The 20,513-nt window shown below is 43.5% G+C and overlaps 1 protein-coding gene across 2 annotated transcripts in view; it reads right to left on the bottom strand.

Annotated features, from left to right (window-relative positions):
• Positions 1-4,057: 4,057 nt before the first annotated feature.
• CTNNBIP1 (catenin beta interacting protein 1) overlaps positions 4,058-20,513 on the bottom strand; it is a 130,424-nt gene continuing 113,968 nt past the window's right edge. For both annotated transcript variants that reach the window (XM_086921383.1, XM_086921384.1), the window contains one exon: positions 4,058-7,564. In XM_086921383.1, the coding sequence (XP_086777509.1) occupies positions 7,506-7,564 (59 nt within the window). In that variant the 3' untranslated portion in view covers positions 4,058-7,505. The remainder of the gene's footprint in view (positions 7,565-20,513) is intronic.

Below are 20,513 nucleotides of genomic sequence, written 5' to 3'. Positions count from 1 at the left end.
TATAAATCACTATATCCTTATTTAGGCATAGCTCATGCAGTCAAAAATACGGCAGGGCTACTTCCACTAGTTCCGAAAATCAACAACGATTTCTTGGAAAACTCAGCTTCAGCAGCCGGGGACTTCCCCTTGCTTGAATATTGATTTGCCCAAAACCTCATGGAGTTTTCAAAGAACTGAGACTACTTGAAGACGTTATTATGTCCAACTGTTCGTCAAAATCAGCATCTTCAAGGTATAAATAAGCCCACACTTGCCCAAGCAAACACACAGTGGTTTGAAGCAGTTCGACTATCTACTTGCCTGACGCGCCCTGCTACAGCAAGTGCCGAAGGAAGCCGACCCTGCAGCAGACGCACTGAGAGAGAAGCTGTCTTTTTTCCTGCCGAGAAATCCAGCTCCAGTGTTTCCAAGCTACCCTTGCAGGTTGTTGGGAAATCGAGTCCCGAGACTGACCTTCTCCATTCTAAACTAAGGTACGGAGCTGATTAGACCCGTAGAGAAATCTTGGGCAGATTCTTGGCAAAAGAATACTACATTTATGCTACACCTCATTAACTTCTTCCCTCGTACTAGGCTTAGGTTAGGTACACCGGGGTAGGTGTATTTTAGAAGCACCAGTTGAGTACTTTTAGCCTCTGTTATTTATGTATGTATGTATTTATAAATGATTTAGGAACCATACAATGCTCTTACAGTATTATTTTATTCTACTATTTAAACTGTATGCATTATATTTTACAACCATTTTTACGATTGTAGCAGTTCATTTCTTATGCTTGAGAAAGAAGACTTTTCAATAAATCCTTTTATTGAAAACGCCCGTCTTTCTACTTTCTCTGCACATCTGGTGAAACGAAGCATGCACGATTGACTGAGTGAAATATCTATCTATTGTTTCCAGGACTCTGAAGATACGTTTTATCTTGGGGAAACAAAGTTGTCATGTTTACGTGGTTGTCAGAGACTAATCCCTTCTTGTGAATTCAAGAAAGTTTCTAGTGACCTCTGAGCTAGGTGGCACACACAATTAAGTCTAGTAGATTTGATAGAGACCTAGTCGATCTCAGTCCTACGTCTAATCTATAAAATATATTATTCCAATGCGCAGATATAGGAACTACACTACACCAGGACGTGGCGGTCTGTGTTTTGATCATATATTTTATACTTGTAGAAAAACCCTTCTATTGCGGACAGATGCATTCACTAGCACATCTATTTAGTCTTTTCAGTATGGTATTACATTAACTTTCGGAGAAATGTTGCCTGGGTTTTTTCAAATACATCGGAGAAGGTGATTCGTGGATGACTTTGGTATCTTAATTCAAGCGTTTGAAGCCATGTCCCTGCTGGACTTCTGATTGGGCAAAGACAACTCTGGCCTGTACTTGTGTTTGCTGTACCCAGCTGGGCCCGTTGCATCAGTGGCACCTCGTTGGCTAGAAGCAGGACAGCATTCATGCCACTACCACTACTGGACTGGACACGCCACCAAAATATGGCCAGAGGAGAGCGAAGGAAAACAGGAATGCAGATTTCATCGAGAGAACACTGACGGCTGGGGCTTTCTTTATATAGTGTCACACCTTGACAGTTTAACAACTGACTATACTCCTTTCCTCAACAGTAATACACAAATAGTGATCAGTTTTAACATTGGTCCTGAAAACTCTTAAGGTCCAATGCTGTGCTTGTCGACGTTGCATTATTATTATTATTGCAGTTCTGCATATCGCGAACTTGACCGGAAGGTATTGGAGACTTTACACGAGCACCATTACATTAAACAAGGATTATTTTTGTTAGGTCACCGTGAGATTAAGTGCTATGCCCAGAATCACAGGATGTTGAGCCGACGTCGAGACTGGTTTCATAGTCAGATAGTCTACAGCTTTAGTCCTACGTCACATCCTCTCCCTCTAGTCGATATTTCCTTCCGCCCCTTCAAAATGTGACTCTTGCATAGCGTTTACTGTTAACTGGGTGACCTAACCTCGCTGCCTAGGTGGCTTTAGGTTGTGGTTTGGTGTGCATGATGTGGAGAGCTCTGGTCGAAAAGGCCGTATTCACTGAGCTTATCACACTGCCAGCCAGTGGATCATAGAGGTGTTTAGACTATCTATTCATCCAATCCTTGGACTCTTTGCAGAGTGATTGTCAGACATGGCGACTGTAATTCCCATTATATGTTAATATGTGTGAGAGGTTTGCGGTTACCGATATATTGACGGCACCAAAAGAAAGGAAAATATTTACATGTGAGGAGAATATGTGTGTGTATGCAAGGTACAGAGATGGTATAGTGAAAGCGAGGTGATGCAAGGAAATGCATGCCGAAGGACAGAGTGCAAAAACGGATGAAGCAGGAGATAACATGTGAGAATGCAGATGGTGCATTTTAGAAAGATCTAGTGAGACAAGCATTTACAAGGTAATTGGTCTCGCATTTACGGGAGTTTGAGCTATTGGCATAGTAAATGGCAATGCCTTTTTTTTAAGTTTTAAAAATGAAAACAAAAATAAAACGCATTGTTATTTGCAATGTCAATAGCTCAAACTCTGGTAAATGCGAGACCTATTGCATTGTTATGACTGGCTGAAATGATTTACATCTGCTCACAAAATGGCTCAGAAAAGGTTAGATTTATGGAGGGTTGGTAATGTAGCATACTCGTACAATACCAAAATATGATTAGGTGGGTGAGCTTTTGCTTCAGTCAGTCATTTCACTACAGACATGAACGGACAGGCAGGTTGCAACACTGAACAACATATTTTAGCTGCCAATACAGGACTCTGTCAGAGTTTTCAAACAAAAAGAGAAATTAAAGGCTGTATAAGTGGGCAGGGGGGCACATCCTAAATGCAATGGTCTAGCTAGACCGTTTGTCGTCCAGCGGCCCCAGGTAAAGAGCGGTGGAGGGAGGATGAATTCTGCATTTTTTTGCTGTCCCGCGACTGCCGCAGGCCAAGGGGGAGGCGCCCCTGCCGGCAAAACTTGTGCCGCCTGGGGCGGACCGCCCCCCCCCTTGCTACGCCACTGCCTGACCCTCAGGGCCATGGGGGTCAGGGTCCTTCTTTAAGGAAAAATTAAATGTGTATGTATATATTTTAGGTTGCCAATACCTGTGCATAGCACCACTGTACCCAGTGTGGTCTAACTAGTGGTACTGCAGTTGTGAACTTTATTTAACTAAAACAAAACATCCAACCACCATTGTGCAGACCATAGGCCATGCACAGTGAGGGTTTAGGTGCAAGGGGGGGAGGAGGGGGCGGGGTGGTGTGTGTTTGTGTTTTTTTTTGGGGGGGGGGATGCCCACAGGGGGTGGGAACAGTGCAGGCCCTGCAACAACCCCCTGTTGAACACAGCTGAAGGCTGTGCACAGTAAGGTTTGAAGGGGATTGAGGGTTGGGTGCAGGACCTGGCTAGAGACTAGGACCTGGAGCCAACAACTAACCCTCCCCACCAGCTGTTCACAACCAAAGGCACAAGACTAAGAATGTCATATTGCGTGCCATCACAATGGCACCCTTTTAAAAAAACCTCAAAATCACTTATTGTTCTTTTCCAATGGCACTGTCCACACAAACGCCACACAAAACACAAACTTGCCGATAGGTTCTGCATACATTTTCCACTATCCCAGTAGAAAGCAAATGAGCAAGCAGGATGCACTGAACTCCATGGGTTTGTGCTTAGGTTGGTTCTATTAGTTTGAAAGTGATTTCCCTTTTCTGGGTATGGATAAGTGGGCGACTGTTGGGGTGTCTGTGCAGGTGATGTGGTGCTCTGCAAAATGGCGCAGATGAGCAATGGCTCGAAAGTAGGGTGCAGCATAGGGAGGCCGTTGCTTCGGTGCTAATGTACTACTACAAACAATTCAATTAACCATGCTGATGCAGTTACAAATACATTTGTTAGTCGCCCCAAGTCAATCTCCATTAATATTATATGGAACTCAAGTAGGTCCAGAGATATCAATACCAGAACATACCTGTGCTTAAATTGTAACCATGCCCGGACTCCCAGAAAATAAATCAGAAACAGGGCTAGCAATTAAAAACTGTATTGTTACTTTCCCAATGTTACATTTTCAGTTGAATGGAGAAAACACAATGATCAAGGCAACATTTCTACCCTGTGAATATGTTTCAAACTGGTTTGGATGGAAGCGAGGGCAAAGGTCAGAAGTCACTGATAGTGCTGATTCAGTCAACAAAATATGATCTGTTCTGTGGTTGAACTGTGATAGATGCAGATATCATAATTCTAAGCACGCCCTAGAACCCATCTCAGCTCTATGAATTGCACAGACTGCGCTGCTGGCCACATTTTGGGATTGCTGCTGAACCGCAATATATAAACTACACGTCATTGTTGCTGCCGTGCAGACTAATTGTAGTTTTTGGGTGGTTGCGGACTGCGGCTGGATGCATCAAGTTGTTCCTCTTGCACTAGCGTAGCTCTCAGCAACACTGCAGGACAAAGTCAAAATCTCAATGTGTTGCCATGTGCCAGGCAGTATGCACATTTTGAAAAAACACTGCAATTATTATTTACTCCATTCTCACCTGTTTGTTTTAGGTCTCAAAGTTCAATGTCAGATTATAAGGCTTGAAAAATGCTCATTTGGGCTCCAAAATTGGACTCAAGTCGTTTAAAAAGCCATGTTAAGCTTTTGAACCTTCTCCTTGGACAGCCATCCTCAATTGTCTATCAATCAGAGCATCTAGTAGTAAAATGGTGACTTTAAACACTGAACAACTTGGAGGGACCATGTGAAAACAAGCATGTTAGCACAAAAAAACTGCTGGTGTTCATGATATGCTCAGTACATTCGCTGCCTAAATCTAATGTCACTTGCCTCCTCGTCTGATGCTTCATCAAAAGATGGTCTTTTGTGATTAAAGGCTAGCATTTTTCACTACAGCAACTTCTTATACTTGTTTTTCAACCTGATTCTTCACCTCTTGGTGAGCCACAACCTCCATATCTACACTGTGTCTTTATCCATATTTCTAGTATGTGAGCTCATTCAGGGAACCATTCATATCATCCACAGTTTAAGAATGCCATTTCTTGAGAGAAACATTTAAAAAGGTTAATGGTGGGTGCTTGATCATATGACCAACCACACCACTGCCAAATATTGTCTCCTCTCAAAACCTTTGTTTTTACTCAAAATGATGAGCAACCTGCATCTGAAGGACAGATCGCGGTCTTGCTAGGGGTTGAGGCAGTGCAAAGCTAATAGCAGATATTTTGGTAATTGTTATCCATCGTCTCTTTAGGCAAGCATCAGGCTATGTTTCGGTCAGCATCTGTCCACATTGTGGTGAGAGTGACAAAATAATTAACAGACAAACCCCAACAATATGAGAGCCCCTTCTACCTCCGCTTCCACCTCAGTCCGTGAACGCCACTCGTGTCTTGTTTTTGCACATTTGACATTACCCTGTTTTCCTACTCAAATTGAACCTCCTCGCACCCCTTTACCCTGTTGTGGGGCTGCAGAGAGAGAGATCACCCTAGTTTTAATGTTGGTAAGTATAAAGAATGTGTCCCTCCTCCCATGGACATGAAGCAGCGATGGTACATCAAGGGAAGGCAATCACTGCATTCGGGACGCAATTTTCTAATAACCACCAACAGAAGAAGAGGACTCTTAACAAGAAACCAGGAATGGAAGACTCCTAATGAATGATGTGCAAAGAAAATATGAAATTAATGTGCTGATCATTTATGTCACATCACAGTCTAAAGATCAAAGACCGTAGTCACAAATAGTACAAATCAGTGCACAATAAAAAAGCGAACCCAGCCCACAATAAAAAAGGGAACCCTGCCCACATTTTCTGACCGCTGTTAAGCAACACAGTTGTCAGGACGGAAAGCCTAGCAAGCACTTAGAAGAAAATGAACAAATGGGGACTTTGGCATTGGCTCATGTCCCAAATGAGAAGTTCCCGTGCTCGAGAATCCCATCAAGGAACACTGACCAACAGTCCCACCTGCAAATTATTTTTTCTCTTAATTGTAATTTTTTACTAGGATGCTAAATTTCAGTACTCTTGCAGTCCACCCTGGGTAGTTTTTCTCTTGGTTGACCCAAGTTTCAACCACTCATAGATGGACCTTAATTCCAGTGGGGATCTTGGCAGGAAAACCTGGTGCCATTAACAATACATGGAAAAGGGTAATAAAGTAACCGAGTCGGGATGATTCACAGGCATAGAAATAGTGAAGTCCTACAATGAAAAGTCGGAGGAATGCTTCCAGGATTTAAGCAAGACCTAAACTTACAACGTTGGGGCACTGCATGTCATGCTCCGAGATATTAGGATCGGAGGAGCACTTTGAAGAAAAAAATATACTGGAATTGCCTCACCCTAGATAAGTCTAGACTGCAGATTAAACCTGAAGATCAGCACTTGAATGCAACTAATACGCTTGACTCCCTTTACTGCCAACAATGCAGCAAAACATACAGTGTGCAGCTAATGTCGTAAAGTGTCCGATTTGGAAGTCGAAGCAGTAAGAAATTATTATTTTAAATCTTTTCATCTTTGTTAATGACAGGTCAGGGCTAATGTCACAGGCACCCTATTCCCAACAATAACTAGTGGCAAGGCAAGCAACTAGGACTGCTTCTTCATTGATGAGGTTTCTATTTTTGGGCGGTAACATGGTCGGTATCAACTGCAGGAGGCTTAAAGAGCCTCTATCTTCAGAGCAACAAATGGTGCTAGACACCTGCCAGCCAGCAGCACAAACAAAAACAATCACAGTCCCACAGCCTACTAAACCCCATGTCTCTCCGTGAGTAAAATAAATATTACAAAGCACCCTGGGGCCTTTCAAGTCAGCAAACTCAGCATAACATCAACTGAAGAGAGCAACAATCAGCACATTCATAATACTATAAAAAAAAAATAGTCAATGTCAGCAGAACTCCTGGAAACAATCAAAACAGAGACAGTTTGCAACAAAATCAGCCAATCAAAAAAGACAGCTCCAGCTCTTCACTTGTGCTCACGAAATGAATACTCCTTAGTTTGGGACCAAGAAGGAGCTAAGCTGTCCAATCTCCCCCGAAGCCGGACTCCACGCATACTGTTGCAAGGTAGAGGGAGGTGGCCCGGGATCCAATTTGTGAGGGAACAGTTCATGTTGTTGGCGATGAGCTCAAACACACGTGGTATGCTTCTCTCCTCCTCATGTTTTACTTCTGCCAAAACAGACATCTGTCTTAAGATAGTCATGGCAATGCCGCCGACGTCTTCTGTGCTTCATGACAGTCCTGAGGAGTGTATTGAAGGAGAAGAAGCTGGAGATGACATTAAAAAAGGTGGACCCTCCTCTCTGCAAACACATGGCTCAGTCAAAAATAAGAAAGAAAAAACAGACCACCACTCAGCAGACACCATGGCCGGTCAGAACCCCCCTCCCATCCACCCTTAAAGTCCTAATTGTTTCTTCCGATTGAAGATATTTCTCGTTATTGCCGTCGGTCTTCCGCTTCGGATTTAGAAAACGCCATTACCACGTCCTCTGCACCTGAAAAGCAGACACATGAACACTATGAATTCAATAGGATTAATCCATAAAATCCATGCAACATGCATACAAACATATTCATAAACCAAGTGTAATTAAAGGGAAAAAAATCCATAAGGATAAAGTTTCATCCTTTAAACGTATACAAACATATACAGAAATCTAGATCTATATGCATTTAAAAAAATAACAGAAATCTCACCTGGCACTAAACTCTCAGATCACAGAGTTACCTTTCAGTGGGAAGGCCTCATGTAAGCAAGAACAAGATATAAGATTATCCGAGAGACAATATAAAGTGCACGTACTGTGAATATTTAATAAAAATGGGTTTAAATTATCACAGATGAATGTCCAATTCAACAGAAGTATTTTCATTGTCACAGAAAAACGTCCAATTTGACATGATTCTTCATGAAAAAATAATACATGCCAACCATGATTCTTCATACAGAGTAATTGATAACAGGCAAACCTTGTTTAGCCAATAATCACTTCTTTAGGGCTCAAATATCAAATTCTGAAAATATTTGTCATTCTGTTCAATAATTTGACCTTCCAATTATAGTTGTGCATCCTGGTTCAACTGCTACAGTTATGTGTAGCGGTCAAATCAGGATGCATCACTTTGAAGCGCGAGATACCTTTATCAAGGGGATAAAGCTACTGGAGCAAGGCACTCAAGATAGTTCTATTTGTATTCATAAGTGAGACCTCTTCGATTGGAAGATCAAGTTATTGAGCAGAGTGATTTATTTTTTCAGAATTTAATGTGAGCACTGAATAAGCGATTATTCGAAAAACACGTGTTGTCTGTTACAAATTAATCTGCATGAAGAATCGGGGTTTTTATGTATTATTTTGTATGAAAAATCATGTCAAATTGTACAATTATATGTGACAATGAAGACATTTCTCGAATTGCACATTCATCTATGACAAATTACTAGAAATTTCTATGAAATGTTCACGGTCCAAGGGCTTTATACTGTCTAACAGATAATCCGTTTTTATAGAGGGGTGGGGGGGGGTGTATGTTTATATGCAAATACATATATGGTGATTTGTGGATTGTTTTTCTTGTAACATTTGTAAAGGTCTACAGAAAACTTATCTTCACTAACTGTTATGCTTCCCCAATTTGTGAAATGTTTAACAATTCATGTCACAATAGGTAAAGCTGCAGAGGAAAATTCTGCATACATTTACCATTATGCATATAAAACTTCAAAATGTAAACTTGAAGAAAAACATCTGCATAAATTTCACATCTTGGCTTTGTATGACGAGTGAAAAATGATCTTGCAATGCATACAAAACAGCCTGGGAGATATTTCAGTGAAGGAGGTAATTATTATCATGTATTTACTTAAACAAGCACATCCATAAGTCTCTTGGCGCTAAAACAGCAACATACAAAGAAAAGGTCAGAGACCAGATCATTTAATCAAACATGAATGTTTTTAGGATTGGGCTAAAAGCTAGTTGATTAGTGAGGGCTCTAATGCTCATGGAGAGAGAGAGATTCAAAGCTCAGGAATTAAATACTGGAAGGAGCAGCCTAAGATTCATCTGATGTGCACATAGGGTACCGTAAGCAATATCTGACATGTTATGTTTCATATAGGTACCCTAATATAGGCCCGGGTAACATCATATCCCTTCACGTACATTACCTCCCCTACACTACACTGTAACAAGCCTTTTTTAGATTGAACCTTTTACCTAGTTTTAGTCTTGGGTGCAGAAGGATGTTTTCTCCTAAGTAATAGAGTCCTATACTCCATCAATAGACTCGCATAGTATGAACTAATATTCATGAGTTCCTAGAAACCAGGCTGGGGCTACACCACCTTCCTCTCCCCATATCTACATACACGGTTTTTCCCATTCGTTATCCTCAAATCCAACAATGGCTAATACAAGCAACAAGGGACAAAGGAGCCCTAGATACTTTCTGTATAAATATAATCCTCTTGCTAGTGTTAGTTAGAGGGAACCGAGGCTTCCAGGACGACACACTGACCAGAGACACAGAGGCTCCTGCATGCAGACTCTCCAGCTGACAGTGGTCTGAACATCCTTTGCGGGGTGTCCAACTCGAGACCATGAAGGGCTCCTGCATTCTCACACTTCAGGTAATGGGGTTCGACTAAATCCTAGAGGGATTCTTGCCTTCACACCTACTCACATGCTAGGTACACTTAGGTACATCTAGATAGGAATCACAGGAGTCCGCGCACTTTTATCATGCATTTTTTATTCATGCTTATTGCAAGATGGTAGAACTGTACCATCCTTTTATATTCACTGTACTGCTAATCATATATCTCTGCTACTGTCTCATGGTTGTTGCAGCGCATATATTTTACACAAGAATAACAACTGTTCAATAAACCCTTATCAAAACGCCCAGACTGTTTTTTCTGTGTATCCCTGGGATAAACTAAATGAGCACGAGTGACGAGCGAAAAGTAGTACATTGTTTCCACGACCTTGAGGGATCAGGGTTGTCATGTTCTGAGGTTGCCAGAATGTCGATTCTCCAATTAGCATGCAGAGAGAATCTTGATTTCATTAAAGACAACGGAGGCTGACATTATGCAATAACTTTTATTGCTGCTCAAGATATGCAGCCCTTTAAAGTGTAACCATTACATCATAAATAAAACATTCTACAGGACATGGACAAGTGTCCTAGCAACCAGTAAACATCCTCTTTTATTCGCTGCTCACGCAAAGATAAGTACTGCTTCTTCCTTTCTCCCCCTCTAGGGGTACTTTATATGGTATTGGATACTATTTTGATTAACTTAACCATGAATATTGTTCTTAACCAACTTGCCTTACAGACGGACCTATTTTAGGTAGGTAACAATCTTTATTTATCTATTTTTTTAACCGATTTATAATGTTTGTACCGTCTACCCTTCCAATTTATGGTCGGGTCGCTTAATCGTCTCACGTCTTTATCTAAAAAATTGCCCTCGTCGTCTTACTGTTATCAGTTACTCCTTGAGCGCCTCCCGCCTCGCGGGTTCCGGGGGGGGGGGGAGAGGAGACGTTAACAGCGCATTTAGAGTAAAGCGCTTACCTGAGGAGACCAAGGCCATTCTCCGGTGCTCGTTAGATGACCGAAACCTCTTCCACTTCCGCTATGCGCTCCCTTCTTGTGACCCGCTCACCAAAATGAGCGGCTCAGTGACAAGCAATGCGGAAATTTGGGCCGAGGCGAAAGGCTCGTCTCTAGCTTTCTTTCCGCGGCTCGCGCTGTGCGTTTCCATGCCAACACACTACGCAAGGCGAATTTCCAGTCATACAACGGTCGTCCTTTTTCCTGCCTACACGGACTCTGGGGAATTAACTCTTAATACTACAAAAATAGCCTAACTACTAAAAAGAGAGCGTTTTGAGGTACACTTTATTACACCTTTGAAAAAAAAAAAAAAAAAAAACGCTAGATGGCTGAGAGGTCCAACGAAGCCTGTGAGGCCCCTCTTACTGAAAACTCCCTTATGAATCTTTTTAAGACCCAGCTGAAATCCTCCCCAAAGGAGGCAGTTGAGGCAGCATTAACTAAAAGAAAGAGAGATACTCCTCGTGAGGACTCGATCTCTTCAGATGAGGAAGACCCTCTTCCCGCCAGGGTCGGAAAGGCTATAAAGAAATCTAAACATCTCGAGAATAATGGTAACCCACGTGACACAAATGTGCAGGGTGTCCCAAGCGGCACAAACAGACCTAGCGTCCTCAATGGCGCAAAAAATACAGGTGTCCTTCGCGGCACGATTAGACATGGTGTCCCTTGCGGCACAAAAGACGTCATCCTTTGTGATGATGACGATGATGAATATATGTCCCCTGACGACGATTTTGATGCTGACGAATACATCTTTGATCCGTCAGAAAAACTTGACGATCTATTGGGTGATGATTTGACTCAACCCTCCACCTCATACTCTATTAAAGACCCCTCTGGGGCGGAGATGTTCAACCCTTCGAATATTACTCACCCTAGGGGTTCCGACTGGTGGCCCCTTGACCACGTAGCTAAATTTATTAAGCTTTGGATCAGGAAACCCCTTGAAAGGGACTCACGAAACCTAATGAAATCGGAATGTCCTAGACCATTCCTCGACAACAAAGCGGGTTTGACACCTATCCTAGATCCTGAGTTACTTACCTTTCTGTTTAAGACCGGAAGAGACCCTCGCAAGGGTGTCGAACGTTGTCTTAAACAGTGTCAGGATAAATTGCTAGACACCTTAGGCCCTCTGGCGAGAATCCTAGACCTTGCAGAGGAATCCTCTATTAATGGCACTCCGGTTGACACCGAACTCTTGAGGGGTTGGAGCCAACGTGCCTTATGCCTCCTAGGAAATGCCAACGCTAGCCTCACGTCCGAGAGACGTAGAGGAATCCTGATTAAGATGAACCCCAAGTTGGGGGACCTAGCCAATAAGGACGTAGAGGGAGACCCTAATGGACTCCTCTTTGGAGACTCATTTATCAAAGTTCTTGGTAAATACGTATCTACCTTCTCTGCTTTTAGCAGAGCTCAGAGTAACATGAGAAGGATGTTTGGGGGCAGGCAAATTTTTGGAAGGGCTGACAGAGGAGGGCCAGCTGTCAGCCGAGGCTTTAACAGGTCCTTCTACAACCAGAACCAGCGTGGAAGATACTTTAGAGGAAACAACTCCTTCTTCCCTCAGAGAGGACGCAACTACCGCAATCGTGGAGGTGGAAACAACCGGGCCAAGTTCCAAGGACAAGGAAATCAAGGTAAGAACCCCTCCTTCTGGTTCTTCCCTTCCAAAGGTAGGGGGGAGACTTGCTACTTTCTGCCAGAACTGGCTATCAATAACAAACGATGCATGGGTTCTAGAAACAGTGAAAGGTTTCAAGATAGATTTCGTCTCCTTCCCTCTCCAGACCTCACCCCCCAGGGAACTAGTTCTAAACCGAGACCAGTCACCCCTAGTAGACGAGGAGATTCGCCAGATGTTGGAAAAAGGGGCAATTTTCATTGTATCCAACCCGGGCCCCGGCTTTGTAAGCACAATTTTCCTTGTGAAGAAAAAAGACAAAGGTTGGCGTCCCGTAATAAATCTCAGACTCTTGAATTCCTTCCTCGTATACAGGCATTTCAAGATGGAAGGTATCCATCTTTTGAGAGATATTCTTCAAAAGAAAGATTGGCTCATCAAGCTATACCTGAAAGACGCTTACTTTACTGTCCCTATGGATATCGACTCCCAAAAATATCTGAGGTTTTTATGGAAAGGCGTAACCTACCAGTTTCGATGCCTTCCTTTCGGCCTTTCTTCGGCCCCTTGGTGTTTCACCAAGATTCTAAGACCGGTCGTTGCATCTCTAAGGAGAAGAGGAGTTCGTTTGATTATATATCTGGACGATATTCTATTGATGTCCCAGAGTCAAGAAGAACTTCTTCTCCACATGAGGTGGACTGTAGACCTCCTGGAGTCCTTAGGCTTCATTATCAATGTAGAAAAATCCGTCATGACTCCTTCTCAAGATCTAGAATTTCTAGGTTTTCAAGTGAACACGTCCTTAGCCCAACTCCAACTTCCCCCGAAGAAACTGACAAAAATAAAGAAAGAAGTCTCTTATGTTTTATCGAAAGATTTGGTCAGCTTGAGGGAACTAGCAAGAATAGTGGGCCTCTTATCATCATCTATCCAAGCGATCTCTCCAGGACCGCTTCACTACAGAGCCCTTCAGAGGTTGAAATCCACGGGCCTGAGGAAAGGCCTATGGTATTCAGACCACATTCCCTTATCTCCAGAAGCTCGGTCCGACCTCCTTTGGTGGCGGAACAACCTAGACAGTTGGAACGGGAAAGCCATATTCGGGAATACGCCGGACCATATCTTAGAATCCGATGCGAGCAATTCCGGCTGGGGTGCCAGATTGGGAGACTTGGAAACTGGTGGGAAATGGTCCCAGGAGGAACTATTCCTACACATAAACTGTTTAGAGATGATGGCGAGTTTGAATGCTCTTATGAGTTTCAAATCAATTTTGATGAACAGCGTAGTCTTAATCAAATTAGACAACTTCACAGCCGTCTCCTACATCAATCGTTTAGGAGGAGCGAAGTCTGTTCTTCTAGCAGATCTGGCCAAGAAAATTTGGTACTTCTGCTGGGACCAGAAAATTACACTGAGAGCAGAATTCCTTCCGGGCCACCTAAATACCAGGGCGGATTGGAACTCGAGATTCCTCAGAGACGCAAGCGATTGGAAGTTGAATCCTCTGATTTTCAAGAAAATTCAAGACCTATGGGGTCCTTTCGAAGTAGACCTATTTGCCAGCAGACTCTCCTTCCAAATAGATCGCTACTTCAGCTGGAGACCAGACCCATTTGCCTTGGCAGTGGACGCTCTTCTCCAACCGTGGAACAATCTCAATTGTTATGCCTTCCCCCCTTTCTCCCTAATCCAGAGAGTCTTACTGAAGGTTCGTTCAGAACAGTCCCGAATTGTCCTAGTTACTCCATTTTGGAACTCCCAGGTCTGGTTTCCGAGTGTGATGGAATTGACCATGGAAATTCCCCGTTTTATCCCAGGGAACTTGGATCTCCTTCTGGGTCTAGAAGGGGATTTTCATCCTCTTCTCTTAGAAGGAAACATGAACCTTCTTGTTTGGAAGATTTCAGGGGTTCTACGAGATACTCAGGCCTTTCAGGGCAAGCTAAGAACCTTTTGGATGAATCATGGTCTCCCGGAACGAGGAGAAAATATACCAGTGCTTGGAAAAGATGGTGTGGTTGGTGCATGGAACGGAATTTGGATCCCGTGGAAGCACCTGTAGTGGATGTTGCTAATTTTTTAGCGGACCTTTTTAATTCAAACCTTTGTTATAGAACAGTCAACTGCTATAGGTCGGCAATTTCTGCAGGTCACTCCTTACTGAACGACTTTTCTATTGGTACCGATCCTTTGATTCGTAGAGTAATGAAAGGTATAAGACTTAAACGTCCTCCTAGGCCCAGATATAGTTCCTTGTGGAATGTTAATGTTATTTTCAATCTTTTTTCATCTTGGCCGGACAATTGTCTCCTTTCAAGAAAACAATTGTCGATTAAACTAGCTACCTTACTTTGTTTAATCTCCTTCAGGAGAGTATCTGATGTTAAGGCTTTAGAAATTTGTAACAGGTTTTACTCTCCTGATGGAGTATTATTCGAGATTTGGAAAAGAACCAAGACCATGTCTGAAAACATATTTTACCCTTATTTTTTAGATTCTCCAAAACTGTGTGTTGTAAATTGCATGAAAGCGTATGATCAGAAAATGAGTAATTTTAGACCTTGTAATGAAAATCAATTGTTAATTTCTTTTATCAAACCTTATAAGGCGGTCTCTTCCGCGACAATTGCCAGGTGGGTAAGAACTGTCATGTTTGAAGCTGGAGTAGATTTATCAAAATTCGGCGCACACTCCTCTCGTGGCGCTATGGCAAGCAAGGTATTTTGGGGTGGGGGATCCCTTTCTGATATCCTGAAAGCAGCAGATTGGTCTAATGCATCAACTTTTGTTAAATTTTACCTTAAACCTATCGAACATGTGAGTAATGTTGCTTTAAGAAGCTTTGAACTTGCATAATGTAGCCTCCGGTCTTGTAATGAAATGTCGATTCTCCAATTAGCATACAGAGAGAATCTTGATTTCATTAAAGACAACGGAGGCTGACATTATCCCTCCCACCACTCCCTGGTGGATGTTTTACTTACTATATTCTTAAAATTTGTTTAATATGTCTTTGCATTTGATATTTCTCCCTTCCGGAACAAGTGTTATTCCTTGTGTTTTTTCCTTTTCAGATTCGACTTCTTTATGAACCTTTTAAGTGGACGTTGGAAGATTTTGAGTCTCAAGTCCTTTCCTTCGCAGCTCTAAGAGGATGTTTACTGGTTGCTAGGACACTTGCCAGAAACGAATCTCTCCCGATAATAGGTGACACTAGTGGCACTGTGAGCTAGCTAAATGCAAATAGGCTAACATTTCTCGGTGGGGGTGTACGGAACCAGTCTGCCCCAGTTTATGTTATACAAAAGTACAGGTCCTGCATGGGTACTATAGAACTACACGACAAACATATATTCAATTTAAAAAAAGTTACTAAAGACAATATCTGCTTTTCACTTTGAAGAGAAAATAATAAGTTGTTGAAAAATAAAATACTGGAATTTCCCTAAAAAATAAAACTTTAATTAAAGTGACTATGGTCACAATGCAAAACGTGTTCTTCCTCTTTAGAGGGATTAATGTCACAACCAATAATCAGGTATTCTTATCTGTCCCCCTCAAGCTACACACCTTCGAGAGGCACAGCCTTTTGTATACGCCAATCTCACCTAGGGAAGAAGGCCTCGAAGGAAGAATGTTGAGGCTCTGTTGGCAAGTCCAGTTGAAACTCTTCCAACCCTTCTCATACTCCTCCTATATTTAGTTTTTCTGTATGAGGAGTCCACACCTGCAGTGGTCATAAAGTGCATGTAGCACTGTGCCCAGCTCATACTGAGAGTTTGAGTAGGGTCTAGAAACTGTGTTGCAAGGTGCTCCCAGGGTAAGACAATGTTTAAGCTAGTTATTTGTGGCAGCTTGAGGGGTGAAACCAATGCATCTTAAACAAATAATTTAGACGATGTCCAACCTCCCCCAACCATTGTCTAGGGGCTGGAGTAAGGCCACCAACCTGATCAATCTGCAGTGTGGATCTTTCCCTCTGTGCATTCATCGCGATGTTGAAGTCCCTGCCTATCACAATATCTTTGTCTGGCATAGCAGCCACCTGTCCAAGGGAATCCCTAATAAAGGCCTTCTGATGAGAATTGGGGGAATATTTAGTGGCCAGGGTGAACCCAACCACTTTCATGTCAATACACAGTGCCAAGAGCTTGCCCGGAATCTTCACGTAAACCTGTACCACCCGTACCAGGAAATGTGTGGCAAGAAGAATCGCAACCTCCACTTTCTTGACCACCCCGGATGAAAAATATTGGCGGTCAAATCAGCGAGAGCACATCAGTCTCCAATCCCCCTGCAGGAGGTGGGTTTCCTGTAACAAACATTGCATCTAGTGTCCCTAAGGAATGAGAGGAGAGCTAAATGGTCTACCAGTGCATTAAGGCCTCGTAAATTGAGGCTAAGTACGGATATCACCATGTGTATGTGTGTGACGGTATAGTCCACGATATGCCAGAGGATGCCAGACCGAGTGTTGCACATCATAAAGGTATCTTGAGCAGAACTGAGAACAGAGGAGAGAAATGAGAAGAGGAGACGTGGGAGAGGATGGGAACACATTGAACTAAAAGCGTCCCCCTGCCTGGGAACAATAAATAGGGTCCATGTCTTGGGCGAGAAATTCTTAATTTAACCATCCGCGATCTGGAGAAGGCCCGCCTTTTCATCCAGTTTCCTTTTAGATGGGCGGACCAGGAACTATTATATTTAGGCCTACAGATCCACTCCATGCCTGCAGCCATGGCTGACCACAACCATGGAGACCTCTTAGCGACCACAAAATCTGATCTTACAAGATGAAAGGGCCATGGCCTTCCCTGGTTAGGATGAGTGGCAGCGGTCAAGACGACGCTTTTGCCCAAGATTCTTTATGTAATGGAAACCCTTCCCCTACAACCCTCTCCACGAATATTAGACAAGATGCACTCCCTTATCTGGGACTTTATTTGGGAGGGTAAGTGTGCAAGTATGGTCAAGGCCCGTGCATATCTTCCATTATTGGATGGGGTCCGGGAGTCCCGCACCTATGGAGATATTATCAAGCCGCACAGCTACGATATATGGTGTAATGGTCCTGACCCTACACTGAAAACCGAGCAGGCTGTTGCTGGCATTCACATTTGGAAGGTGCCCCGACTCCTGAAGCCTCACAGGCCAGCAGAAGAATGCGTCTCCCCGGTGGTGCGAACCACTGCTGGGGTTCAGGAGAGAGTACAACTGAAACATGGCCCGTTTACTCCCTTATCCCCACAAACATTGTTGACATGCAATCCAGATTTCCCACTGGCTGAGAATGAGACCGCGTTCATATTCTGGCAGGAGGCTAACTGCAAGCGAATAGGAGATCGGTTGGATGTAGATCGTCTTTTGGATACCCAACGCTTAAATAAGCTTCTGGTCTCCCTGATACAGCACGCTGCCAATATTTAGCAGCCGCTCATTGGGTTATGCAGCCCTGGCTTCATCCACATGCTAGCCGGGTGCTCACGCCATTTAAGAAGTGGCTTCTCACTTGCTCGTTGGATAAGAAAATTGATATATATGCCTTTCTTCTTATTCCTCCGACTCCCTTGAAACCCACTGCGCGAACCATAAGGGGGAGTGTGGGCGTACTTTTAATGACAGGGAGTGGAATGATATTTTACACCGGGCAGGGACTTCTGCCCTCAACACCACTAGAAAGAAAATGTTCCTGTTGATTGCCCACTACTGGTATTTGACCCCAGTAGAATCGCCCTATGGGAGCAGAGCAAGGACGGAAATTGTTGGCGTCAGTTTGGCCAGTGAGGGACCCTCAAGCATTTGCTATGTCAGTGCCCCAAACTGGAATCTTTCAGGGGAGGGGTACTGAAGGCAGTGAACACTACATTCAATACTGATATCCCTAGATTTCCTAGCTACGTGCTTCTGGGTCTTCCTAATCTGCTCACATATCCATTTAAATCATGTATAGGTAGAGCAATTGCCCTGACACTGGGAGCCGCTACACAAGTTCTCCTCTCTAAATGGGGCACGGAGGTCAAACCTACAAACTTCAATTGGTTGCACAAATTATGGCAAAATATTGGGAATGGAAAAGTTAATGGCAGTTGCCACACACCGCCAGCTCTACTTGACAAAAAGTGGCAACAATGCATTAAATACCTCTCCAAGGAGTACAGCAAACAGCCTTGTCCGCTCTATTTGCGAATAGTCCGATTAACCTCATCACGAGACCCCGCTTCACAACTATTTGCCTTTGTGACAGCTATTTCACTAATCTCTGCCAGTACAGCTCCTAAAAGGTATCATTCCCCTTTCTACACCCAGTATCCCTGCTATCTTCCCCTTCTCTCTTTATTGCTTTTGAATCTTCCCCTCCTAAGATACATATATGCCTTACAGTTAACGGAAACATCACCAGCACCTGTATCTCCTACCCTTTCATTTGATAATAATAAAAAAGATCTAAAACCTTAAAAATAAATTCTTAGCCATTTGAGCAGATTCAGTGTCAGCATTGTCTCAGTTATCTGTGCAGAGACAGTGGTGAGGTTCCGAGGAGCAGTTTCCGGAAACTGGTTAGAGCATGCTGCTGCATAATATTCTGAATTTCATCCAGACACGGTACTCCTTTGAGAGGAACATGTTGATAGGGTGCTAAAAAAACAGTGCAGCAGAAGCACTGACTGGTCTGTATTGAAAGCATTTGTTTTGTATTGTTTAGGTTAGAGTAAGGGCAGCACACAAGCTCCTTAAGACAGGGACCTCAGATCCCAAAGATTCCGAACTTAAAGGAGCTTGGATGAAACTTGGCGCCAATGGGGAGCAACAAGAACTATGAATCCTTTTCCTTAGAGTTTAAGGCCAAATGATCCTGGGTGAGCTTTTTCCAACCCAGCCGTAACATAAATTCTAGCCCAACTAGAATAATGATTTCTGAGTGACAAAGGTAGGAGTCAATTTTTCTTCTTCCGACTGATTGTTGTTGCAGAGACGAAAAACAGTTTGAGAGGGTTTCCAATGGATATGGAGGAGAGGGGGTGTAACCTATCACGTTGTGCTACTGGTGAATTCACAGAACCAACATAATAAATAGGTGGAGGACCTTATGATCGTAGAAAGAAAGTGAATTTCTCTTCAACATGTTCCTGCAATGTTTGTTGTAGGCAAATGTCAAGTCAAGTCAAGTCAAGAGATTTATATAGCGCGCTACATACCCATAGGGTCTCAAGGCGCTTGAGGAAGGGTGGGGAATTACTTGTCGAATATCCAAGTTTTAAGTTGTTTTCTGAATGCTAGGTGGTTCTGAGTGAGGCGAAGGTGGGTGGGAAGAGAGTTCCAAGTTTTAGCTGCCAGGTAGGAGAAGGATCTACCTCCCATGGTGGTTTTGTTGATGCGAGGTACAGTGGCAAGGGCTTGGTTGGAGGATCGTAGCTGACGGGAGGGGGTGTAGAAGGACAGTCGTGTGTTGAGGCATTCGGGTCCAAGTTCGTAAAGTGCTTTGTGTGCGTGGGTTAGGAGGCGGAAAGTAATCCTCTTATTTACGGGGAGCCAGTGGAGGTTTTTCAGGTGACCAGAGATGTGTTCTTTACGCGGGATGTCTAGTATGATCCTGGCTGAAGCGTTCTGGATGCGTTGGAGTTTTTTCTGGAGTTTTGCGGTGGTACCGGCGTATAGGGTGTTACCGTAGTCCAGGCGGCTCGTGACCAGTGCGTGGGTGACCGTTTTTCTAGTTTCGGTGGGGATCCAGCGAAATGTTTTTTTGAGCATGCGAAGAATGTTGAAGCATGATGATGAAACGGCGTTGACTTGTCTGGTCATCGAGAGTGAGGAGTCCAGGATGACGCCCAGGTTCCGTGCGTGGTCCGTCGGGATGGGTGCTTTTCCAAGGGCCTCTGGCCACCAAGAGTCATCCCAGGCGGAGGGGGAGGTGCCTAAGATGAGTACTTCTGTTTTGTCTGAGTTCAATTTCAGACGGCTGTGCTTCATCCACTCGGCTACTTCTTTCATTCCTTCGTGTAAGTTGGTTTTGGCGGTGTTAGGGTCTTTGGTGAGAGAGAGGATCAGTTGAGTGTCGTCAGCGAAGGAGATGATGTTGAGATTGTGTTGGCGAGCGATGGTCGCAAGGGGGCTCATGTATACGTTGAAGAGGGTGGGGCTGAGTGACGATCCTTGTGGCACGCCGCAGATGACTT

Source organism: Lissotriton vulgaris, chromosome 5 (assembly GCF_964263255.1).
Source record: "Lissotriton vulgaris chromosome 5, aLisVul1.2, whole genome shotgun sequence".
NCBI lineage: Eukaryota > Metazoa > Chordata > Amphibia > Caudata > Salamandridae > Lissotriton > Lissotriton vulgaris.
This window is presented reverse-complemented; position numbering and strand designations above follow the sequence as displayed.